Source organism: Gossypium arboreum, chromosome 9 (assembly GCF_025698485.1).
Source record: "Gossypium arboreum isolate Shixiya-1 chromosome 9, ASM2569848v2, whole genome shotgun sequence".
Taxonomy (NCBI): Eukaryota; Viridiplantae; Streptophyta; class Magnoliopsida; order Malvales; family Malvaceae; genus Gossypium; species Gossypium arboreum.
In genome coordinates this window covers 69,503,322-69,530,992 of record NC_069078.1, presented here as the reverse complement: position 1 = coordinate 69,530,992, position 27,671 = coordinate 69,503,322, and the positions used below count along the sequence as shown (strand labels likewise).

Here is a 27,671-nt window from a genome sequence, read left to right as displayed (position 1 = left end):
AAAGTTTTAGGGGTTATATGACTTTTAGCGGCGTTTTACCAAAAACGCCGCTATTGCTCTGTCTTTTAACGGCACTTTGCCAAAAACGCCGCTATTGCTCTGTCTTTTAGCGGCGCTTTGCCAAAAACGCCGCTATTGCTCTGTCTTTTAGCGGTGCTTTTCCAAAAACGCCGCTATTGCTCTGTCTTTTAGCGGCGCTTTTCCAATAACGCCGCTATTGCTCTGTTTTTTAGCGGCGCTTTGCCAAAAACGCCGCTATTGCTCTATTTTTAGCGGCGCTTTGCCAAAAACGCCGCTAAAGCCCTATTTTCCTGTAGTGCCCGTGTCTCTGCCCATGTGGCAAAACCTGAGCATTCTGTTTTGAAAAAAATTAAATTGCAGGGGACGCACAGCCTATCCACATGCCCATGTGTAAGCCGTGTGTCTCACACAGTCTGGTCACACGCCCCTGTGCCAAGCCGTGTGGACTCAAAATAAGCCTTCAACCTCAAATTTTACCAACCCTGCAAACTTAAACCTAAGCAATTCAACAACCAATTATTCAATCAATTCAAAACACAATTAAATACATCCAAATCATGCCAAATAATCAACTTAATTAAGCTAACTAATGTTCATTCATAAACTTTTCATATGTTTTATCCAAATCAATCTAAATTTGCATATAACAAATTCATTCATACTTTAACCAAAATATGTCATTTTGTCACCTTAACAAACACTTGACTTATATTTATGTATATAAAGCCAACCATTATCATAATACAACATCATTTATAATCATTTTTCAAAATAACAAACATAACATCCTAGGTACATGCTACTTACCAAAAAGAAATGTACTTCACCACAATGGGTTCGGGATCGGCCTTGGATGCTGATTCAACGTTCGAACTTTAACCTAACCTGCGCATAGAAAATAAATCGTACGCTAAGTATAAACTCAGTAGTATTTCTATAATCCGAATACTTTAAATAAATAACATTGTATAAAATATACACTTTAATCATAGATAAACATTAACTAATCAATAAATCTATTCATCTATTATTGCTTTCATTTCTCATCAATTGCTTTCTCACTTTGATTCACATATCAATTGGGAATAACAATACTCTTTTCATGAACTCTTAGTCCATGTATCACTATTGTACAATCCAAATTAATATCCAATTTCAAATTCACATTCATTGTCATTCAATATCAATCTTATTACCAATTTATTTATTTACCCCTATTAACAAGACTCGACTTTGGCGGATACACGGATCCAACTAAAACACACCAGTATGGCACCCAATGCCTCATTGGATAATTTGAAGTAATAAGTTGACACTCAGTGTCTCATCGACCTTGCCGAAGTAAGTTGGCACCCGGTACCTCATTGAATTTATCCAAAGTAATAATATGACACCCAGTGTCTCATCGACTCGTTATCGAAGTATCCCTGAACACTTCCAATCCTATGGCATGCCAAATATATCCGATGCAGCCCGATACAGTTAATAGGGTTTCCAAATCATTTTTCGATTTCCAATCAATACATATTTCAATTCAAATAATCACATAGATTGATAATTCAATTCAACTTAATTCAATTCAATTTTCATATTTCAATACAATCAATACCCAATATCCACATTCACATTAATCACAAATTCACTTACATTCAATTCAATATCAACAATACCAATACTCACCTTAGTTTCACTTACCATGTATATTAAATAATAAATACAATAAATAATTATTAGATTCGGATTATAGAAATACAAACAGTAATTTCCGAGCTAATCCTCATTGACTTTGTCTTTTCCTTTACTAGCCGAGGTCTTCGGCTCAACGTTTGCTACGAATTAAAATAATTGAAAATCATCAATACAACACAATTTAACATTGAATATTTCAATTTATACACAACTTTTACCTAAATTCCAATTTAGTCCTTAAATCAAAACTAACTCTTTTTCTTATAAAACTAATTCCATATATCAATTCAATTTCCACTTCAATCTAATTTCAACTCCTTAATTTTCACCAAAAAACCCTAATTTCAAAATTCTCTCAATTTAGCCCCTATTACTCAAAACTTATAATTTAATTTACAATTCAATCCATATTTCTATTCTAACTTAAAATTCTATCAATTTAATCTCTAATTCTTCAATTTATTCAACATGAACAACTTCTAAACATTTACTAACTTTTAAAATTTCAACATAAATCAAGAAATATTTTGTCCTAGATTCCAAAAACTAAAAAATTACAAAAAAATGAGCTAAATTAACTTACCACTTAAGCTTGGAACCTTAAAAACCCTAATTTTCCTTTTCTTTGTCTTTCCCTTTTTCTTTCCTCTGTTTTGTTTCACTTCTCTGTTCTACTCTTTCTTTATTTTCTTTATTTTATTTGTTTTACTCATTTAATTATAATAGTAAAATAATATAATAATAATAATAATAAAATATTATTTTCTTAAATAATAAGTAAATATATATATATGTATTACAAATATATGTATGTATTTATTACACATATATTTTACAATTACCATACACTTGTATATATTTTTTACTATTCAAGTTTACATATGGTTTATTTACTAATTTAGTCCCTTCACTTTTTCTTTAATCTATAATTAAATTTTTACCCTTTATTCAATTTAGTTCTTATACATAATTAATCTTAATTCAAGTTAATTCACCTAACCAAAACCTAATTAACCACACAACTAACCTCATAAATATTTTTAATAAATATTTACAAGTCTATTTTACGAAAATAGAGACCCAAAAATACACTTTTTGATTACCCGACTACCGTTATTACATATCTCATGTATTCATAACCTTACATTATGTAGGCAAGGATGAGAGTGCAGGATAGAAGAAAAATTGTTCCACCTTGGGTGGTCTTTTCTCAGCGCCAGAAGTGAGTTATATTTATGTCTCATTCTTCAGATTAACTAAACGAGGTAAATTATTATTTTCGGTTAAGTCAAATCTCAGATGCAAATTATTTTATATCTTTCATCTATACGATGGCATAGCCAGCATCAGAGTAAAAAAAAGCAAGTATTGAGCCAACTCTTTACAGGTTAGTGTTTACTCCTGCCACGGTTGCTCCACTACTTTCAGGTTAGTGTTTTTATTTTTTCATTTTACAACATTATTTGCTTTCTGTATGTTGAGTAACTTTTTTCCTACATAGTTTGATGATGTTGCACATATTGTCCAACCTCCGTAGGTGTTTCCATCGTGTGAAAAGAGATGAAAAACAAAAGCAAAAGCAGGGTGCCGAACAGAGATGAGAAAGGAATAAAAATTTTGGACTAATTATAAAGAGAACCCTAGTTAGTTTTAGCCAAAAGTTGTAATGGATTTCACTTGAGATCTATCATCAAATCACACATGAATACATAATGTTCATAATTGTCTCTGAAAAATAAAATAAAAAATATTTGTAATGCCATGCATACGTAGTATTGATTAATTGTGATAATAAGAACAAGGGATCATCTTAGCTATTTACCATGCAAGGGAAGAATAGTACTATATAGTAGGTAGGATGACAATAATATTATTGAATAACGAATAATGCTAAAAACCAAAGAAGCGCCTACAAGCTTCATTGATCTTGTTTCCCATATTATCAGACTCCTTTGTTGAATGGGCCACCATGATTGTATTTTCATCGTCTGCAACTGGAACTGTGTCATATTGATGATCTATTCTGCAATAAACAACATCGTTGGCTGCAGAAGCTGATGAGGCTATCTTTGAAAAGGCTCTCTTCATGGCCTTCCCAATCCCTGATGATGATGATGATGATGATGAACGTTGTTTCTCATCCTCCAAATCAGCTCTCATTGAAAATGTTTTCTCAATCACTTCGCCATCGGAACATGCTGATGATGATAAATGTCCCAAAGGGTTTTGCCTCAATACAACCCTGATAAGCTCTTCATCTTTATCTTCATGACCTTGATGAAGAAATGAATCATGGAGATTACCTAGATCAGTGTTTATGGTATTAACACTGATCTGGATCCCCTGTTTTAAGTCTTGGAATTTGTAGCTTGGGACGGACATGGGTGTTTTGAGGAGGAAATATGAAAACAATAGTCTTTCATCTGAGGCCTTTATGTATAGAAGAATATGTTGTAATTAAAGCCTTGCAACTGACCCCATGCGGTTTGATGAAAGAAAAACTCATCATGAAAAACACTGCAATTAACTGATATTGAAATGCATTCATGAATCATAACTTCTGTATAGACAATGACCTGCTTCTGCAAGGATATGGAAAACATGTTTCTACAGTTCATTCAACATCTCAATGGCTTTGTAACTAGATTTCTCCAGAAAACAAGCAATATCCCAGCAAATTGGCTTTGTAACTAGAAGCTTTGAAGAAAAAAAAAATACATTACATGATATCCATGTACAAATAGGAAGTGTAAGCCTTAGGTACTAACAATAACATACCAGCTAAAGGCAATATGTTCATCAGCGGGCTACCCCTTGAAGACAAGGCTAGAATTTAAACTTGCAGAGCATAAAAAAATGCTAAACATCCTATTTCATCAAATCCTTCAGAGCTTGTGGTGAAACACTACATAAAACCAAAATCATTTTTGAAACCAACATATGAACAATTTATAGTGTGGTTCCTTCCACAATTTTTTCTTTGATGAGGTGTCAGCCAAATTTGGATTCAGGCAGATCCTACAAAATACAAGTTAATACCTAACAAAAAAATGCTAAGAGTAACTTCACATGTCCATGTTATGATCATTATCGTTGTCACCATCGTAATATTCATCATCACGCTGGATTTGCTTGTCTTGGGTGTGCTCTGTAAAGAAAAATGCAAAGGAGGTGTATTAGATGCAGAAAGAAAAAGATTTCACCAGAAACCAAATGGCAACAAGTGTGCTTGAAGGCACAGCATGATGCCACAGCTCTAGGCTACACGTTATTTACTTACGATCCATGCGCTCATCAGGATTATGCTCATCTTCATCAAAATCAGGAATATAAAAATCAGGTGGAACCTGCAACACAGATAATAGCCATTAGACCACCGATATTTTGACAAGTAGTCTGGCTTGTCCAGATTCAGATTTAATTGGAAACTAGTTGTTTGCTATTCACCTCCTGCATCTGTACACCTGGAGCATGTTGGATGCTACGAAGGTTTTCCAGCACTTGCATCTTGATCGTACTAAGATATGACTTGCTATTCAAATTCTCCTGCATAATCAACCGAAACACGAAAGCTTATGAGGGTTCTGTCTTCTTTAACATCATTGTGGCACGATACTAACTATATCGAGACCATATCAGCCGCCAATCAATTGACGAAATAAGTCCTTGAATGAACTTCAATTGTGCAAAATAACGTACTATGTGCCCATTTGGAATATTCAACAAGCAATCTGGTGCAAAATATTTGATATACTCATTTTCTGGGATTTCTGCACAAGTCAAACTTTTAAGTAAGTTTCTCAATCTTCCAACCAGTGGAACATGTTAACAGCAGCTGTCTATCGAAAACATACCCACACACAGTGAAGAACGAACCAAAGACCTTTAAAATCTATCAACCAGCTTATTTCAATATCAAGCAGATATACAGATGCAGCAATCAACATAACATTCACATAACGAAAAACATCCTAGGATATCAGCAGAGGTAATCAATGAGTTTAACATATATGTTTAGATACTTTAAAAAAATAATTTAGCTAACCCAATTCTAACGACAAGTTGAATGGGAAAAATACCAATTTCATGATAGCATGTCAAGAAAATAAGTGAGGATAGTCTTAGCATACCATTAGGAAGTTCTGTATCTAAAAGAACTCCTGTTTCAACAGTCCAGCAACGTGCAACATTTTCTTTAGTATATCCTCCGCCTCCGGTAACCTGTAGGACAAACGATTCCTCTGTTTACTTTAAATACAAATTATTTACAGCAGTTAAAAGGTAGTCAAACAAACAACATACCAGTAAAGGTAGGTTGAATTTCTTCACAATTTTAACACATTCAGCATGTCCTGCAAATAACATCAACAGCTCCAACATTCATCAACAATTTAAGGGGGAAAAACAGTCCTTACTTTACAAGTCAATTTGAGTACCATCAATTGAGAGATTGAAACAGCCCAAGCGATCCCCAGCAAGAGAATCTGCTCCACATTGAAGAACTATTGCACCTGGTCGATACATTTCAACAACCTTGGAAATAATCTACAAAAAGTTTGTATTTGCACATAATGATTTAAATGATACAGCGGTATAGAAAAAGCAATTACCTTTCTATTATATGTTTTTATTTCGAGTACTTACTATCTTAAACAATCTAGTGAAGCTAGTGTCATCAATTCCATCTTTGAGTGGGACATTTATGGCGTAATACTTTCCTTCTCTTTCTCCTATGTCCTTCAATACAACTTGTATCAGTAGTTCATTCCAATATCAATTTGGTGTAATACTAGCATTTCTTGATAAAAACTATCCAGAGAAAAAGATGTTAGAAGTGATGTAGATAATAAATTTCTTGATTATACAAAATTGAAATCAAATAGGTAAAATAACAGGAAGGACGCAACTACACTAGTTCTCTTTCTCCAATAAATAAGTTTAACTTGAAAAGTTTATATGCTAGGAAATGTTCTCCCCTAAATTCAAAAAGAAAAAGCATGAAAGAAAGACTAGCACCATCAACAAGTATAGCTCCTAAATAAGAGCATATGTAAAACAATATCATGGGTAATTTGCTTCTTGAGACATTGTACTTAGAAAAAGCTGTAATTTAAAAGCTTCAATAAGCAACAAACCGGTTTATGAAGACTAATAATGCCAGAGTGCCGCATCCTATTAGCAGGGGATATATATAATGCATTGAGAACAGTTAAAACACTTAAAAAGTGAAAAACTTAAAACAAGAATCAGAGTTGGAAAAATCAACATACTCAGCTGTTAAACAATGTAGTCAAAGCAACTATAAGATGAAGCTTGTGAACAAATATATTAACAATAAAATTTACCAGTGACACCAAAAAAAAAAAAAAAAAAACAAGTTACCTACTGTTACTGCTAAAACATTTAACAGCAATAAAAAGCAAAGAATTGAGAATAACCTTCACATCACCAGTTCCAGGAAAGAACATATCGCCAAACTTGTGAAAACTAACAGTCATCACCCTGTCATAATAGAATTTCAACAAGTTGATTAGAGACTGCATTTATCAACCTTAATTTTTAAAAGTGCAACATTTGAAATGGCATTTCAGAGATGCATGAAGATGCTAAGCCTCTTACTGGTATCATAAAATAAGTAAAGCTGATCTAATTTTAAACCTTACAAATGGTTATATGAACATAACCCCCCCCCCCCCCAAGTGGATAATTCTTCTAACAGTAAATCACCCAAAAAGCAGCATTTTTGCCTCCTTTTCTGAGCTTCAAACTTTTGAAATGATGTCTAATCCAGCTCCTATGCTAAATTCACAATCCAATAACAAAAGCAAACTACCTGTCAGTGAAATAAAAGGCTTCTTCAACCCCATCACCATGATGTACATCGATATCAATATACAAAACACGGGCATGATACTTCAGAAGCTCCAAGATTCCCAAAACCAAGTCATTGATGTAACAAAAGCCAGATGCCTCACACTTCTTGGCATGATGTAAACCACCAGCCCAATTTATTGCAATATCACATAACTGATTGTTTAATCTTCTTGCAGCATCTGCCAGCCATGACAATCAATTACAACTGAAAATGCACAAATCAAATTAAGAGAAACAGCCCAACATATCAGAATTTACCTATTGTCCCACCAGCATAAATTTGACAAAATTCAAACAAGTTTTCAAACACAGGGCAGTCTTCTCCAAGATTGTCTGGGAAGAAGAAAATAGAAAAAGATGGAAATCAAACTCCAAACCCATATACATCAGAAAAAGCATAACCTAATCCTTTCTCCATATGATATTTGCATGTTCATTGGAACGGGTAAAATGCAGATGACAATTTTGATAGAGAATTTCTAAGAGGGGAAAGAATAAGAAAATAGAGGAGGGAGATGAAAGTTAAAATTTTGAACCCTGTTCATACATGTCTTAACCATCAAATACGTGCCTTCTTTTAACATGACTAACTACTGCCTAAAACTGCTAACTAACTCATACTTTGGACTATTGCTAACATGTCCTTATACATTATTTGGCCTGAAATATTATTGAAACCAGATAATATAACCAAGTCAAACTACAGCATATAAGCATGAAAAAAGCAAACAGCTCTGTCAAATGGAGAGAACTGAAATGAGAAATGAAACCATATCACTGCCAGAAACAGTACATGATCGCTATCACTTGCACCAATAGTATGTTCTTAAAACTTCTGTAACCATCAATATTGAACAAGGCAGTCCATAGAACTTCTTTTCAAAACTTAGACTAGATCAAGCATTAAACTAACTATACAATTAGTTACAGTGTATCAACTTGAATCTAGGCTTAACCCATTAGTTTAACAATTAGAGAGAATTAATAAGAATAAACTAGTTCGATAGCACAATATATAATATTAATTCGAGAAAGGAAAAAGAAAATGTTACACATACATCTGGCCAATTCATTCGAGAACAAATGCTGCGTATCTGGCGTAATTCGATGCAAAAACTCGACATAATCAGCTGAATGGAACTGAGCGAGTTCAACGGGGTAAGCCTTGTGGGGACGCTACATTTACCATTCACCAAAGGGAACAAATCGTCAGAAAAAGAAGAGAAAGAAATTTAGGCCAGTAAAATTAGAAAAAGTTAGGAGTACTTGAGAAACTGACATAAATTTCCATCTTTTTATGGAGGTCATAGGCAAGGACCAAATGGTGAGTCATACAAAGCCGGTGAGGTTTCATTGGATGATTAGGTCCAAAGTATACGCTCCCTACATCTCCTGCCAAACAACCGAAAAATAGTTAAATTTGGAAAAAAAAAAATTGTTGGGGGGGGGGGAGACCAAAGTTAGGGTTTTCAAAGATTTAGGGAAAACAAGGAGATTATAAATAAAGATTTTAAATTGAAATAAACAAATTAAAAGCAAAAGAGATAGAGAAAAATAAAAAAGGGGGTTATAAATTGTGAAAATGAGAGGAGAGGAAGAAGAGTGAAGAAGGAGAAGATGATACCGTCGTAAAAGTAGGATATTTTTTCCTTGGAACGCATTTTGGCAACTAATGAGAAAAGAAAAGGAAGAGCGGAAGAGAGGAAAACTGGAAGTCTTTGGCTACAAAGAGTCCGCCATTGTTAAAGCTCCTGAGGAGAGTTGCAGAGATAGAGAGGGAGAGAAGAGGAGAAATAATTGCGTGCCTCTCAGGTGTACTACATAATGAATCGGATGCAAGACGCTCGCGTAAACGATGACGTTAATCTCACATTTAATAACATTACCCTGTTTTTAGTATTAGAGTCGTTTCGACCAGAGGTTTTCATGCCCGGGCCAAGCCATGATCCAGTTTTAAAAAGTTTTTCTGGTTTAGATTGGGTTTGGTCTTGTTTATTTAAAAAATAATAGAATATCCCAATATTATATTTTATATATTATGATTAAACTTAGATAAATATATGTTTAAACTATTTAATTTAAATTTACACAAACTTGAGGTCAAATAATCTTTATTTAAATTCGGTATGGATTGAGGAGTAGAACAAATAATTCTTTTTAATATTTTTTTATTTATTAAATTATTCTAAATTGGATAGAAAATTAATATTAGTTAACTTTGTTGACATAATATATATATGAATTGTCGCATTAATAATTAATTAATTTTTAAATTAAAATTATAAAAATATTATAATAATATAATAATATTTTTAAAATCTAAATTAAATGTAAGTAATATGTTATTGAATGAAATATATATATATATATATATATATACACAACAATGTTAATTAAATAATTAAGGAAAATAGAATATAGTGATGGATGAATTTTGGATAGCTTGCGGACAAAACGACTTTAAACGAACATTCTTTTCCCATCCAAGAACATACACATAAATTCTTGTAAGAAAGTTTGAATCATTATTCTTATAAACACCCATTAACAGTCCATTCAATTTTAAAAATATCGATATATTTTTAGCACTATTATTGGGATTTTTATACTTAAGGATTAAACCATTTGTAATTCAGATATTGTATATAGAAATACATACATAAGGATTAAACTATAATTGATTTTGAAATTTTAAAAAAAAACAAAAAAAACATAGAAACAATCTTGTGTTAAAAAGCTTACTTTTTTTTTTTTTGTCATTGCGTTTCTTTTAAATGAAGATGCTCTTTCCATTCAGCCTTAAAGTATAAATTATTGTGCTTATTTTTCTTTGTTGGAAATTTTGAAAGGTTACTGGATTCAATTGTGAATAAGTTTAATACACAGGTAGTAAATATTAAAAGTTTAATCCACACCACAACAAATTTATACCTCAATTCCCATTGAGTAAGTTGTTGATTTTAATATTTTTTCTATTAACTCACTCAATTTTTGAATTTTTTTTAACCTTTTACTTTTATGTTTTGTTAATTTAGATGATGGTTGTGTATGACCGTTGCGCACAAAACGTCTCATAGGGGTCAACTTATTAAATAGGGTTCATTTGACTCACATAAATTGGCTCGATTTATTAAACCTATGAAGAAGCTCATTTACTTAAACCCTTGATGGTTCGGTAAAAACAATCTAGCCAAACTAGAGTTACCAAAGTAAATAGGGTAAATCATAAAGGAATAAGATTATATAGAGTTTAAATTTCTTAGAACTCTCAATTGTAAATAAGCTCCAATCTTGACCATCAATATAACTCAATTTGTATTGTTGATTTGGGGGGACTCAATTATAAATATAGGTTTCTCCATTCATTTGTATTAATCTCATTATATTAAGTTATTCGTGAGTTAAGTATATGTAATAGCCAATTTTGGCCCAAACTAATAAAACCAAAATAAACCCACCAAATAATTTAAAAGTCCAAATTTCAAGTCCATTTACAACATGTGTAGCCCAAAATTAAAACCAGACCCATTACACATCAATTAACCCAAACCCACTACCCAAATTTTAGCCCAAAACAGCCCAAACAAACTAAACCCTAGCCCTTTGCAAAGAAGAGAAAACAGCAGCAGCCCTAGCCCCCAAGCATGCTGCTGCCAAACTGTTGGCCTCCCCTCGGCCACCACGCCTCTGTCATGGCCGTTTCACACGCCTCTGAGGGCCGTCTGACACCTATAACAAATTAAATGCCACAAAAGCAGCAAAAAAAAAAAGCAGAAACGACAAAGGAAATAGAAATAGAGAGTCATTTGAATCGGCTTTTAAAAGGCCAAAATACACCTTTGTAAGTTTTTTTACAGACACTCACAAAAACAAGATTAATCAAAAGGAATAGAAATTTCGAAGGTGAATATTTTGTTTGCGTTTCAATTCCGATCTTTGTATTTTATTTTGTTTTTTATTTCTTTATTTATGAGACAATAATAAAAGGAAAAAATAATAAAAAAGGTACCTCCGATTTACTATTTGGGGTGTGCTCCGGCATTTCTCTCGCCGATCCAAAGGTCGCCGAATCCCTGGGGTCTGGCCATTGGTTGTGATGGAAAGAAAGGAGTCGAAGGGCCCCTCCTTTCTTGCGGCGCTGCAGGTCGGGGAGGTTCGGTCCTCGAACCCGCTTTAAAAGAGGGTCGAAAGAGCCCGCCTCGACAAGATGTCGGTCGCCGTCAGGGCGTGGGCGTGAGGACCACGAGAATCCATGGTCGGCCATGGAGGAGGCTAAAGGGGGGAGAGAACTTTTAATTTTTTTAAAGGGGAAACATGACTGCTGAGTAGGGTTTTCTTTTTAAAAAATTTTTGCTTTTGTATTAGTTGCAAAACGGCGCCGTTTAGGGCCTGTCTCAGTGGCCCTAAAACGACGTCGTATATGGCTACCCGGATTCGACCCAACCCCCATAGGCCAGGATCCGCGCGTTTTGCATCCATTGGGAATTTTGTGCGGCGAGTCCCTCCACGTTTTCGCTGCGTTTAATTCACACCTTTTCCTTTTTAAAATTTTGCCTGAAAATTTGTGTTTTACTACATTTAAATCCTGCATTGAAATGTCATGCATAGGGGTCGGGGGTAATTGCCCAGTTAACCCCCACTCTTTGGCGCGTGTTTCATTCCGGTCCCTGATACTTTTCTATTATTATAATTTATACCTTTTCTTTTACTTTGATTTTAATTTAATCATTTCCCCCTTTTATTTCAAACTGTTTATTATATTTTGTTATATGTCCTATTTACAATTTATTTAGATGTTATATTTTATTCACTTCAAACTTTATATGATACTTGTAAATTTGTCATTTGTTTTTTTTTTAAAACTGTTTTATTGTTGTTTATTCCAAGTTTTACATATCAATCTTTTTAAATATCTACGTATGTTATTTGTTTTATTTTTACGTTCATAAACTGCTTATTTTTTTACACATTTCTTTATTTTGTATGTCTTCCACATGATATTTTTAAATTATTTTTATTGATCAATTATGAATAATTTATACCATTTTATCTTATGTAAAAATATTATTCATAAACATTACTATAAATTGTTACAATTTATTTTAAAGTACTAAATAGCTTTAAATAAATAATACACATGTCTTTCAAAATTCTATTTATTCATTTTAAACATTCTATTTATTATTCATTATATGTTTTATTATCCATTTTACACTTATGTACATATATGTGTATTATTTGTTCTAAAATTTATATATATATCATCCTTTTTAAATTGTTTTATGCATCATTGATTTTAGAAAAATTCATTTTTTACTTTATTTATTTTAAACTTATTTATTATCATTTTAAATAGCTTTTATGCTTTATTTATTTTGATTCGCTTTATCTTGTTTTTTTTTATTTGTTATCTATATTTTTATTATTCCTCGATTGCTAATGTTAGTGTGTAAATAATGTAGGTTGAATCATTATTGTCATTGTATCTACCATAATATGTTCGCTTGTATTTTCACATTATCGTCGTACATTTGCGTGATGCTATTCATGTATTATCGTCCACATGCATTATTATATCGTATTTCATATCATTGCTTCATGAATTAAACTCCAATACATTTATCCAATAAATCGCTTTATTTTAACCTAAACAAATAACATACATCATTCAAATGTCGTATTCGCTACTATTCAAAAACAAAATTTCAAAATAAGGTAATGTTTCGCGTCTTGGAATATCGAAGAATTGTGCCTTAACTTACAGGGTTTCGGTTCTCTCTTTGTGTAACGACCCGAATTTTACCGTTACCGAAAAAGTGTATTTTTGGGTCTCTATTTTTGAAAAACGGATTCGTAAATATTTATTAAAAATATTTACGAAGTAAAATGAGTGGTTAATTAGAGTTTAATTAAGTGAATTTAATTTAATTAAGAGTAATTAAGAAAAAGGACTAAATTGAATAAAGGATGAAAGTTAAATTGTAGATTAAAAGAAAATGAAGAGGACCAAAATGGCAATTATACCTCCGATTTACTATTTGGGGTGTGCTCCGGCATTTCTCTCGCCGATCCAAAGGTCGCCGAATCCCTGGGGTCTGGCCATTGGTTGTGATGGAAAGAAAGGAGTCGAAGGGCCCCTCCTTTCTTGCGGCGCTGCAGGTCGGGGAGGTTCGGTCCTCGAACCCGTTTAAAAGAGGGTCGAAAGAGCCCGCCTCGCACAGTATCGGTCGCCGTTCGTGGCGTGGGCGTGGAGGACCACTGAGGAATCCATGGTCGGCCATGGAGGAGGCTAAAGGGGGGAGAGAACTTTTAATTTTTTTAAAGGGGAAACATGACTGCTGAGTAGGGTTTTCTTTTTAAAAAATTTTTGCTTTATTAGTTGCAAACGCGCGCCGCTTTAGGGCCTGTCTCAGTGGCCCTAAAACGACGTCGTATATGGCTACCCGGATTCGACCCAACCCCCATAGGCCAGGATCCGCGCGTTTTGCATCCATTGGGAATTTTGTGCGGCGAGTCCCTCCACGTTTTCGCTGCGTTTAATTCACACCTTTTCCTTTTTAAAATTTTGCCTGAAAATTTGTGTTTTACTACATTTAAATCCTGCATTGAAATGCTGCGCATAGGGGGTCGGGGGTAATTGCCCAGTTAACCCCCACTCTTTGGCGCGTGTTTCATTCCGGTCCCTGATACTTTTCTATTATTATAATTTATACCTTTTCTTTTACTTTGATTTTAATTTAATCATTTCCCCTTTTATTTCAAACTGTTTATTATATTTTGTTATATGTCCTATTTACAATTTATTTAGATGTTATATTTTATTCAGCTTCAAACTTTATATGATACTTGTAAATTTGTCATTTGTTTTTTTTTTAAAACTGCTTTTATTGTTGTTTATTCCAAGTTTTACATATCAATCTTTTTAAATATCTACGTATGTTATTTGTTTTATTTTTACGTTCATAAACTGCTTTATTTTTTTACACATTTCTTTATTTTGTATGTCTTCCACATGATATTTTTAAATTATTTTTATTGATCAATTATGAATAATTTATACCATTTTATCTTATGTAAAAATATTATTCATAAACATTACTATAAATTGTTACAATTTATTTTAAAGTACTAAATAGCTTTAAATAAATAATACACATGTCTTTCAAAATTCTATTTATTCATTTTAAACATTCTATTTATTATTCATTATATGTTTTATTATCCATTTTACACTTATGTACATATATGTGTATTATTTGTTCTAAAATTTATATATATATCATCCTTTTTAAATTGTTTTATGCATCATTGATTTTAGAAAAATTCATTTTTTACTTTATTTATTTTTAAACTTATTTATTATCATTTTAAATAGCTTTTATGCTTTATTTATTTTGATTCGCTTTATACTGTTTTTTTTATTTGTTATCTATATTTTTATTATTCCTCGATTGCTAATGTTAGTGTGTAAATAATGTAGGTTGAATCATTATTGTCATTGTATCTACCATAATATGTTCGCTTGTATTTTCACATTATCGTCAGTACATTTGCGTGATGCTATTCATGTATTATCGTCCACATGCATTATTATATCGTATTTCATATCATTGCTTCATGAATTAAACTCCAATACATTTATCCAATAAATCGCTTTATTTTAACCTAAACAAATAACATACATCATTCAAATGTCGATTCGCTACTATTCAAAAACAAAATTTCAAAATAAGGTAATGTTTCGCCTTGGAATATCAAGAATTGTGCCTTAACTTACGGGGTTTCGGTTCTCTCTTTGTGTAACGACCGAATTTTACCGTTACCGAAAAAGTGTATTTTTGGGTCTCTATTTTTGAAAAACGGATTCGTAAATATTTATTAAAAATATTTACGAAGTAAAATGAGTGGTTAATTAGAGTTTAATTAAGTGAATTTAATTTAATTAAGAGTAATTAAGAAAAGGACTAAATTGAATAAAGGATGAAAGTTAAATTGTAGATTAAAAGAAAATGAAGAGGACCAAAATGGCAATTATGCCATTTGTCCTAAGTGAGGCGGCATAAACATAAAAATTTGATATTTTGATGTGTTAAAATATATATTAAATTATTATTATTAAAAGTAAAGTAAATAAAAAGGAAATAAAGGAAAGAAACAAAAGAATAAAAAGAAGGAAGGAAACAGAATAGCAGGAAACGAAACAGAGAAGAAACAGGGGAGAAAGAAAGAAAGAAAAGAAAAAGGAAAAATAAGGTTTTAAAGGTTCCAAGTTAATTTGTCAATGTGGTACCGGAAATCTCGGCTAAGAAAGGACAAGACAAAGTCAACAGGAGTTAGCTCGAAAATTACGAAAATTACGGTTTGTATTTCTATAATCCAAACTTAGTTATTATTTGTTATATTTATATACATATTGCAATTGTTAGTGTTAGAATTATGATGTTTTACAATTGGAATGGATTGATTTTGGTATGCGATGAATTTATTGAATTTATATTGATTGAAATTATTTGATTGAATTTATATTGATTGAATTATATAATATACATGATTTATGTAGAAATTTGAATATTGAATGAATGTTATATTGAAAAATATATTGATTGGAAATATGAGGAAATTGATATGAATATATGAGATTGTGATATTTGAATATTTGATATTGAAAAGTGAATTGAATTGTATTGAATTATGAATTAATGTGAATAATTGAAATATATTGTTGAATTGAATGAAATTGTATGAATTGTGAAAATGGGTGAATATATGTGATTATCGAATGGTATATTGATGAAAGAATTATTAAATTGAGAAAGTGAATGAAATACCCTATTAACTAGTCGGCCGAGTCGGATATAATTGGCATGCCATAGGATCCGGAAGTGTACGGATTTGCCTTTATCGATCGAGCACTTTATGTGTCGATTTCAGGCACCTCGTGTGTCGTATCGTGCACCTCGTGTGTCGTTTTAGGCACTTTATGTATCGATATCTTGATCAGGTACTATGTACGCTTTTAGGCACAATGTGCCGTCTTGGTGTGTTTGGGTTGAGTCCGTGTATCCGTCAAAGTCCGGTTTGTTAATAGGGTAAATAAGTGAAAGATAAATCGAATAAATTTGATTGATCAAGCTATTGGAATGAAACGAGAAATTGAATTGAAAATTGAAAATTTAGATATGAATTGAAAATATGAACCAAAGGTTCATGAAATGATTGAGTTCGAATTGATGATATATGATGCCACTTGATGAATTGAAATGTGATTTGAGATATATGAATCGTATGTATATACCGAAAGCTATCGTGATAGTAAGTTGATACGATATAAATGAAATTGACTGTTATTGAAATGAATTAAAATGGAATATGATTGATAAGTATATAGTTGAATATAATTTAATGATATTGAATTGTAAGTAAATTAAGGAAAGCTATACCGAATAGTAAGTGAAAGAACGGAGTAAATAGTAATGGATTTATTTAAGAATTGAACAATTATGTTATTGTGTTTATTATATGAACTGTATAAAATTTATATGGTAAGTAGTTGAAATTTATCTATGAATAAATAATTGAATAATTGTAATTATTATTATGATCTTAAGTATTTGTTATATTATTAATTGTTCGGATTATAGAAATACCACCGAGTATACCATACTCATCGTGCACGTTTGTTTCGCATGCAGTTAAGTAAAGATAGTACGTTGAATCAAGATCCCAAGATGATCCCGAATTCATTAAGGTAAAGTATGTTGAGTATTGATAATGGCATGTACCTAGGACGTTTTATGGGAGTCATTTAGGTTATAGAAGTATTGATGAAATGAGTAAATTATGGTTGGCAACGGTATGTAGTATGAATTTTGAAATTTACTAAGAATTCGTAGTGATTCTAAATTAGTCCCGAATTGAATTTACTGTTCATATTGGACTGCGAGAGCCCATTAAAGGGACGACATCTTAAAACTAGGATGTGTGTGAATATTTATTTTAATTAATGACCGGAATTGGACTGTACTGACTGGTAATGTCTCGTAACCCTGTTCTGGTGACGGTATAGGGTTAGGGGACGTTACACTTTGATTCTAAAATAGCTAAATATCCTTTTGATTTTTAAAATACACGGAATTTCAATTAAAATTAAAGACGACCTTGTGCTTGGAAGTTCATAGTATTGCGTCCTAACTTACGAGATTTGATACTCCGATATCTCGAGATAAGGAAATCTTTAACAATCATTTTGAGCTAATTCAAGAATTTTAAAATAGAAGTTAACGAAAAAGGATCGTATTTCAAATCCATTCCTGATTTTCAATTTTCGACATTAAGACACCAACTAGTCAATTCGGTACCAATTTTTTGGCGTGTCGATGGTGCTAATCCTTCCTCCCACGTAACCGACTCCCGAACTTGTTCTCTTGAATTTCGTAGGCCAAAATGCCGTTTTAGTAAAGTAAAATTGTTTTATTAAAACGAAGGTGATCCGATCACACCAAATAAAGATCTGTGGCGACTCCCGTTTTAGTTTTCGTTTTCAAACAAAGTCGATGCCCGTTTTCAAAAAAATGGTCTCGATAGTATATATTAAGAGCATTTACTCAAATAATTGGTGTGCATTGCTTCTTGTGGCTTTTTAGCTTTCTTGTTGATCATTTTGCTTTAAATTGCTCCTACTATATTATTTTGGTGCCTTAAGGAATTTTTGTGAGAATTCTTAATTTCAAGACTAAAGTTCTAAATTCATAACAATTGCACTATATATAATACCTGTGCATTTTTCATTTTCAAATTTAAAGGGTAAAAGTTAAGCTACAAGGAATGTTTATAACAAAAATTCCTCGAGTAATATTGAATGTGTAATTCTATCAATACAACGGAAAGAGAAACTCAGGAAATGGAAATTTAAGAAAACTAAGAAGCAACAAATGAAAAGAGAAAGAATGATCAGCATTTTCTTGATTCCAAGAAAACCAAGGTTTTCAACTTACAATTGCTTATTTATAAAGCTCACTTAGCATCATCATTCTTTGATTATATTTTTTATGTGCATTTATAGATGTGTTATATATATTGTGCCTATGTTTTTGAAGGTTTATAAAGATGATTTATTTTCTAATTTTGTATGACTAAAAGAGGGAAAATTACTAAGGAGTATACATAAAACCGTAGTGAACTTGATTAGAAAGGATTGTTTGAAACTGTGATTTCACGTTATTTTTATTCCTTTCCAATAGGAGAATAACAAGTCAGATTTTTCCTCATGGTTTTTAGTATTTTTAGTTGGATTTGAATTTTCTAAGGGGGAAAAAGCTGAAAAAAAAAAATCTTATTTGTTATTCTCCAATTAAAAAAGGATAGGGATGGTATGAAATCACAGTTTCATACAATCCTTTCTCGAACTCGATTTCCTTTCATCATGTTCTCTTCATTGGCTTTTATAAAACACACCCAATTATCACATATAATATATTTGTTAAAGAATAATTGATGATATTTGCATAAATTAGCTATGTAGGTGGGCTTAGCTAACAAGAGGCAAAAAAGGACACAAATCTTTTACCTTCAGAACCAAAGATGAAGATGGAAAGTTAGATAAGTGAAATCTTTTACCTTCAACAGCTATTGATCTATAGAATGGAAATGGTGAAACGTTATTCTTCTCAAAAAAAGGTCATCTTAAGTTGTATATGATCCCATGGTAGCACTTCTATAAAACAAACATTGTAATGCTTCTTGTTTACATTATTAAAAATGGAAATGAAAAGAGGCTGCCTATTCTGCCGCCGCTTTCTTCTTTTTGCCTATTTTCACTTCCAATTTGTTTTACATTTTAGACAAATAAATTCCTCTTAAGTTTGACAGAAACAATAGTTGCTCTATGAAAAGTCGGCTCTCATTTTTATATTTTTAAAATTTTAAAAACACAATTTCAAATGAAAATAGGGACCATACATTTTCTTGTAATAGAAATACAAGAAATAAAATAAAAATTTCTTACAGAAATGAACTACAACTAAGGTCAAGCATTGAATATCTTAAAAATCATTTAAAATAATTATTTTGCATTTATATAGATTTGAATCAATGAAATAAAATTTTCTAATGCTTCATTTACTTTCGGGAATAGGGATTTGTAAAATATAAATACCATCTAATATATCTACATTGTTTTTACTAAAATTTCAAACATTTTTAAACATTAAATCTCTTACTTTGGTTTGAATGTAAATAAATGTAGGAATTTTTATTTGATCTTTTATTATTTTTATTATGAGATAGTGAAATAGGGATGAAACTAGTTTGTGTTCTTGTACTAGATGTGTATATCAAATATATTTTCATATTTTAATTATTGAAAATATTTTATTTATTTATTGAATGTATTCTATAATTTTTAAAATAAAAATATTTCTCGTATCTTCATTTTTATCTTTCAAAAATCACTTTTAAATCTTCAAAGTGAGATATTTTCTTTAATTTTTTATTTTCCAAAAATAAAATAACCCTTATTTTCTAAATTCTCAAAACCTTTTTGTTTTCTTCTCTCACAAATCTTTTTCTTTTCAATTTTGAAATTTTAAATTTCTCAAGCAAATTTTCTTTTAAAATTTATCATTTACTTTGAAATCATTCGGGCCCAATTAAAGCAATAAAAAAGGGCAGTCAATCCTAAGCATTTCTATTTATATTTTAACTCAAAATTCAAAATAAATCGAAAGCTGACCAACTAAAGCCGTAAAGGACAATACAACTGTGTAAATTGGTGTCATAATGATATTTTGGTTACTTCAATTTTATAAAAAAATTATTTTAACTCTTTATTTAATTTTTTATCTCTTTTAACTCTTAAACTTATAATTTTGTCAAATTTAAAATAATTTTTTTCTAAAATCAGAATACCAAATAAATTAGTATTCATTTGATTAAACTCAATAACATATTAAATATTTAAATAGATATTAAAAATTGTTTAATGAATTTTTGTTGATATATTTAAACCATAGATTAAGGTGCCCAAAAGAGAAATGATGCACCCCTAAACCTAAAATTAAAAGCACAAAGCCAACCATATGATTCTGACAGTTTGCCTCACCTTCTAACCTTACTCCTAAAATTTTGTTGACAATTTCAGAAATTTAGTGAAAGACTTTTGAAATTTAGTCAATAATAGTGTAATAACACATAACTTAGGTTGCTTAAATTGTTATTGATATTAAAAGATTTTAGTAAATAATTTAAATATTAAATGTATTAATAAAATAAATATATTCATATCAAATACAAAATTACCACAACAGCTCAAATTCGGAAGTTAAAGCAATATATATATATATACTTCCAATAACATCTAGAAAAAAAAAATTGCATTTCAACCACTAACCTCCCTGGCACATGTGTTTTTATTTTAAAATAAAAAATAAAAATAAAGAAGTCCACGCTGTAAGGGTGATGATATAATGAAATAAAGGCAGCTAGCTACCTAGGCTGCTTTGACAGTCTCTCCAACTCTGTCTTGTCTCTTAAGGCTTTCCATCCCCATGTCTTGTGTAGGTGACCACTTCTTGTCCACTCCATAAAGTAAGACTTCTTCTCCAAGGAAAATGAAGATTTACCATTACTCTTTAGGACCCTTCAACCAATATATTTTTATATATGTTTTAATGACAGCTACATTATTTATAATAAATAATTTGCACTCTGGCATCCCCAATATCATTTGCGCACCAATAATCACACTAGCACGTATGCTATGCTATATAGATTTGAAAATATGGTACAAATATACGAAAGAATTATATTTTTATATTTATGTGTTAAATATAAGTATGGTATCCGAATTATATTTTATATTTATGTGTTAAATATAAGTATGGTATCTGAATAATTTAAGAAATATGGAGTGTTCTAGTTATATATTTTATTAAAAAAGTCAAATTTTGGGTAAAAGTATCATGAAAGTCACTATATATATTAAGAGTTAATATGACATGTCATGTATTACTATCTAATTATTTCATCAATTATACTAGTTTTTGGTAATATAAATAGATGAAACTTTTAACTGAACGACAAATTTACTCTTTCATTTAACTTTCAAGAATTAATTTACCTTTTTTATTATTAGAGGAAGAAAAATACAATCTAATTCTTAATACAGGTGACTCCATAATACTTTTACATTAAAACTTAATATTAGAAATGGGCCATGGAATAGAAGGCCTTGATTCCGTTATTAAAGCAATGCAATCTCAACTAAATTTTAATAATTTAATTTAATCCTTTAATCTCTTAGAAATTCAATTTAGACCATTTTAATACAAAATTTTAGTTTTATTTCACAATTTCTGGGATACAAGAGAGAAAGAGAATGACAGTTAATTGAAGTTGTCAATAGACCAACTTTCCACAAGAGGCCCATATAGATCCTCTTGCAATCCAAGCTTTAGAAAAAAAATACAGTTGGAAAGGTGTACAAGGAAGAATTGTACATGGTATCAACTTACTTCTAAGCTAAAATTTGAATTAAAAAAAAAAAAAGAAAAGAAAAGAAAAGAAGAAACTGTACAGATGCCAAGTAAATGACAGTGTGTGAAGAAAGGTGAACATAAAGTGAGTAGACAAAGTGGTCATTTCAATAACTTTATATAATACTGGTAATTTGTTTTGTGTTAAAGTAAGCTAGTTGGTATGATATCTTTAAAGCCAGCCTTGCATATAACCTACCTATAGCAGGGGAAAGAGAGCCATCATTGGAAAGAAAAAGGGCAAAAGGCAAAGAGAATTGGAAGAAGGAAAAGCAGCGTTGGGGTGGGGGACTAGTGGCATCAATGGCAACACCAAAGCAGATATGGGAACAACAGCAATCCCAGATGCAGCGCGTAAAGAACTCGGGAATCATCCTTACCAATGAAACTCCATTGAAAGATGACAAGGAAGAGGAAATGGCCAAATCCGCATTGGCTTTGTTTCGAGCCAAAGAAGAAGAGATTGAGAGGAAGAAGATGGAGGTGAGAGACAAGGTTCAGGCTTATATGGGACGCGTCGAAGAAGCTACTCGCCGCTTGTCTGACATTCGAGAAGTAAGTTATTACCAACAAATTTGCATAGTATGATAGTTCAGAAATTAAATAGCTAGCATCATGTAATAGATGAGAATCTGACAGATATATATTAATGTTGCAGGAGCTTGATGCCCTGATAGATCCAATGAGAAAGGACATTGCATTTCTGCGTAAGAAGATAGACACCGTTAACCGGGAGCTGAAACCATTGGGACAGAGCTGCCAGAAGAAGGTGCAAACATTATTTTCATTACTAATCATTAAAATGATTGTCAAAGTTGGCAATAGAGGGTATAATTAGTAATATATATACATATATGGTTCATAATTAGTTATTTTGATGATGATATATAATCATATCTCATTAATGCAACAAGATGAGGTAAAAGTACCATGAATGTAGCTGTATTAAGAGTAAGAATGTATTTTATTTCTCTATTAAAAAAAATAAGCAAATTAGTTGTTGTACATTATATCAAAGAGCAAACTGGTTTTTTTATTAAAAATTTCTTCTATTTTTACTAGTAAAAATTGGTTTCTATACGTTAATACGAGATATATGTAACATGTTATGTGTCATTATTTGGTTATTCTGTCGACCACCTTAATTTTCAACAATACAAATGAATGAAATTTTTAACAAAAAAATTTCAATTCGCGCTTTTTTAAGTAAAAAGAGTACAATATAATCTGATTTCTAATATATTGATTTTTGTGATACTTTTACCCTAAATAAGTATCTAAATGCTTTTAAAACTTCAACATCATAATCGTAAATCACAGGAAAGAGAGTACAAAGAAGCTCTTGAAGCCTTCAATGACAAGAACAAGGAGAAAACACAACTAGTCAGCAAATTAATGGAGGTGAATATTTTCTTCTTTTTTACTTTGGTTAAGCCTTGTTCATGACAAAATTTTCCAAGTAACATATTGCTTGTTTTCCTACTTGTATTTTTTTGCTGTGAAATGGGGGTTAGCTGGTGAGTGAAAGCGAGAGATTAAGGATGAAGAAGCTGGAGGAGCTGAGCAAAAGTATTGAAACACTTAGCTAAAAATGGTGCTGACTAAAACAACATACATGATGTGCTTTGCGTGTTGTAATTTGATTGATTGTGTCATATATTTTATTGTTTTACTGTCCATGTTTTTCAACTGGTTCTTCAATTAGGAAAGTAGCCACTGAGCAGGTGTCACCAAACATGTAACTTTTATTTGCTCCTCGTGTTTCTATCTAACTCAACCATAATAATTTGTCCAATAAATTTAAATATATATTAATATTATCACTTGCGTAAAACTTGCCGGATGGAAAACAAAAAGAATAATTGGATAAGGTGGGTTAGCATACAAAACCTCCTTACCCAACTCCTGCCACGAGGTGGCAAGGTCATAAATCAGCCATGAACGAAAGTGAGGTCTTGCCTATTTGCCCTTTTTTACTTTTTTGAGAAGGCACATTTCAAATGCATATTTTTCCATTTCTGAAAATATTTTTTAGTGGCATCAACGAATTATGGAATTCAAACTTTTTTATTTTCTCAAAATATTTATGTTGGATACATATATATATATATATATAGATAAAAAAAATTATCTATAATTTTGATCTGAGAAAATATTACACATTTAAATACGTTGGATTTCATATTTATTAAATGGTTGCTACAACCATGATTGTAGAGCTGATCATGGGCTGAGCGGCCCGGCCCGGCCCGAAGGCCCGCCTGAAAAATGGGAGGGTTTGGGTAAAAATATAGGCCCGAAAAATGGGCTTGGGCAAAAAATGAGGCCCGTTTAAAAAACGGGCAAGGCGTCAGTATGAGTTTTTGGCCCGAGCCCGGCCCAATTATATATTAATATATTTTTTATTTTTAATTATTTTAAATTTTAATATAACTATTTTTATTATATTGTTAATTTGTGTATTGTTTTAAGAATTGTTTTAGTATTATTTTTATTTGTTTTAATATTTATTTTATGTTTTTAAATATATTTGATTTATTATATTTTTAAATTTTTTATTTAATGAAATAAGGAAAAAATTAATATGGGCCGGGCCGGGCCAGCTCGGGCTTAGTAATTTCATTTCGGCGGACTTGGGCAAAATTTTAGGCCCATATTTCGGGCCGGGCCCGGACCTAGTAGACGGGCCTAAAATTTTATTTGGGCCCGGCCCGAACCCGACCCGGCCCGACCCATGATCACCTCTACATGATTGTAACTAGAAAGAGGAGACTGACATTCCTAAACCCGGATTGGTAACAAGCTAATTTCTATAATGGCATGACGAGGAGCGCATTCAAAACCTCTAAATATAATAATATAAATACAACTTGGTATTGTAAATAAACACTTGCATGCAAAAAGTAGGTTAGGTAATTAGCGACGTCGAACTCTGTTCTAGTGATTTATTATGTTTGTTGTTAGGTCAGCTTAGTTAACTTCGTTACTAATAAAATTATTCTTTATCATAATATTTGGTACTTGAATTTCACGCTTTTTTTTTATTTTGACGTTGAAATATTTTTTACTCAAATTTGTATTTAAACTTTCTTGAGTCCTAATTTGGTATCTAAATTTTTTAGGTTCAATTTAGTATCTAAATTTATTAAATGTTATACAAATTACACAAAACATTAACGGTGTTAAAATTTATTTGTTATGCTACAAAAATATTATTAGTATTAGAAGAAATTCATGTTAAAAAAATATTGATTTATGCTTAACTAATTAATATTAAATAAGAAAAAATTAAAATTCCAAATTAAAAGAAATTCATTATTTTATTAATAAAATATTTAATTAAATAAATAAAACTAAAAGTAATTGAACATATAAAATAAAATAAAAAATCATATCATCTCATCATATGTCGGTCATACATTGATTATTTTGCTTTCTCATAAATAAATAAAAACATTTTTAGTAAATTTGAGTAATTTGTAAAATGTTTGACAAGTATCAAATCAAACAAAAAAAATTATGTACTAGATTAGGAAAAATAGTCAAGTTCAAAAAACAAATTGAACCCCCAAAAAGATGAAGTACCAACTTAAGAAAAAATGTCAAGTTTATGTATCAAATTAGGAAAAAAGTGTTAAGTTGGGAGTATCAAATTGGACAAAAAAAAGTTTAGGTACCAAATTAGAAAACAAGTGTTAAATTCAAATACCAATGTTATAGTAAGCCATAAAAATAAAATCCCAAGGTGTAAAAGTAAGATATAATGCACTCTTAGAAAGAGGAGAATGCAGGTTCAAACTTTAGAGACAACATTATTGACAGGGACAAATACAAATCCCAAACATAAACCATAAACCAACATACAAAATTTAAAAAAAAAATGATTGTCGTTTGTCCTCCAAGTTAAAATTTTCATGCTAAAAAGATTAAATTGTATTACAAAATAATATGAGGGTCTAAAATTGTAATAAACTCACTTTATCTGAGAGAGACAGAAGCCATTGCCTATCCCTTTGTAAAAAAAAAAAAGAAGTTAAATTTTTAAGTTTTTAAAGAAAATAGTAAAAGAAAAATATATAATAAGAATAAAAGAGATATATAAATACTAAATATTAAACTAAAAATAAGTAAATTATATTGCAAATCACCTTAAATTAATGTCATTTTATTTTGATCACTCTAAAATATTTTTTATTAATTTAGTTATTCTAAATAAAACAATTACTTGAATTGGTCAATACCTTTAAAAATTAATTTCATCTACTAACAAATTGCTGAATTGGTATTTTTTTAACTTTTAACTAAAACTAAAAACCCCCGTTTTTACTTATTTATTATCCTTCTTCAATACCTCTACTTTCACCCTTCCAAAATGACTTGTTATTTCCTTTCCTCTCGCCCAGCTTCACTGTCACACAACACCCAAACCTTTCCTCAACTTCCTTGATTCATTCCATCTCCTTGCCCACTCAACTTGCTCAATTCGTCTGAGTCTTTTCCCCATCTGACTTGTTTAATTCTGACTTCAAGTGAAACTCCTATTTTAAATCTATAATTCAATTAGATTAAATTGATGTTATAGTATATATATCAGTCCAATCCAAACTCACTCCTACTTCATCTATAAATACCTTTAATCCATCCATAGAAGATGGGGTGAAGGGCTAGAAATGATTCAGACAATTGGGTCCATTAACTTTTGGAACTGAGGGTCATAAGTGCCGGAAACCTTATCTAGACGCGTACAATGATAAATTATAATATGGTTCCGGGGGTGTCGCACTAACCCATCCTGCTCCAATCAATTTACTTATGTGGACTCCCAATCCATAGACTCGTGTGTTACTTATTAAAATAAGCAAGGAAAAAGTCAAATGCTAACATCGTCACAAAAATATCAAAGCAAAAGTATTGGTCAGTCGCCAAGTGTCCATTCTCCCTCACTGCAGATTACCTCTCAGCCACAAATCTTAACACTACCACACTAAATTAATTATTATTGCACCCCGTCAATTTATGTACTATTCAAATATTATCCATTTTTTTATTATATTTAGTCATCTTAATTAAAAATTCAAATCCAGCCTCCAAATATTTAACACAGCAGAAGCCAATAATTTTCCGACTAGGTTTAATTAGAATTTCAAATATTAAATTAAAATGTTTCAATTTTTCAAATTTTATAATGATAAAATAATTTAATAAATGATTTGAGTTGAATAAATTTCAAGTAATTAATTATAACTCAAATTACATGATCAAGTAATAGTCGGAAAATCAATTATGATTTAATCAACAAAATCACCCAAACTAATTGGCCCAATACAGAAATTCAGCTTCAATAGTTTTAGTGTTCTATAAAAATTTAATTTTATTATGCTTAAATAAAATTATAAATATAATAAATTTATTTAATTCGATTTTATAAAATTTTGAATTAGTTCAATCAACAAAATAAAATTAATTAATTCTACTAATTCTATTATTTCTTTAATATTTATTTCAAGATTTATATTTAAATAAATCAATTAGTCACCTTCAAATTTAAATGTAATA

General features: G+C 30.9%; 2 protein-coding genes across 3 annotated transcripts; one reads left to right on the top strand and one right to left on the bottom strand.

Moving 5' to 3' along the window:
* Nucleotides 1-4,408: 4,408 nt before the first annotated feature.
* On the bottom strand, nt 4,409-9,537 carry LOC108453979 (histone deacetylase 9). Of its 2 annotated transcripts, none has more exons than XM_053019333.1 (14): nt 9,209-9,537; nt 8,864-8,976; nt 8,643-8,760; nt 7,843-7,917; nt 7,544-7,763; nt 7,149-7,212; nt 6,355-6,447; nt 6,147-6,255; nt 6,013-6,062; nt 5,841-5,931; nt 5,410-5,480; nt 5,158-5,256; nt 4,987-5,057; nt 4,409-4,858 (listed from the first exon to the last, which is right to left on the bottom strand). In XM_053019333.1, exons 1-14 carry the CDS (start codon nt 9,243-9,245, stop codon nt 4,828-4,830), a joined length of 1,242 nt encoding a protein of 413 aa, XP_052875293.1. In that variant the 5' UTR covers nt 9,246-9,537; the 3' UTR covers nt 4,409-4,827. The 2 variants fall into 2 exon arrangements, with proteins under 2 accessions (XP_052875293.1, XP_017607740.1); XM_017752251.2 differs by having other exon boundaries at nt 4,991-5,057; nt 9,209-9,533.
* A 12,696-nt stretch (nt 9,538-22,233) lies between these two features.
* LOC108455858 (uncharacterized) lies at nt 22,234-23,914 on the top strand. The gene is made up of 4 exons (XM_017754424.2): nt 22,234-22,670; nt 22,774-22,884; nt 23,436-23,516; nt 23,630-23,914. The coding sequence occupies exons 1-4, from the start codon at nt 22,419-22,421 to the stop codon at nt 23,702-23,704; spliced, it is 519 nt and encodes a 172-aa protein (XP_017609913.1). The 5' UTR covers nt 22,234-22,418; the 3' UTR covers nt 23,705-23,914.
* The last annotated feature ends 3,757 nt before the right edge of the window (nt 23,915-27,671 follow it).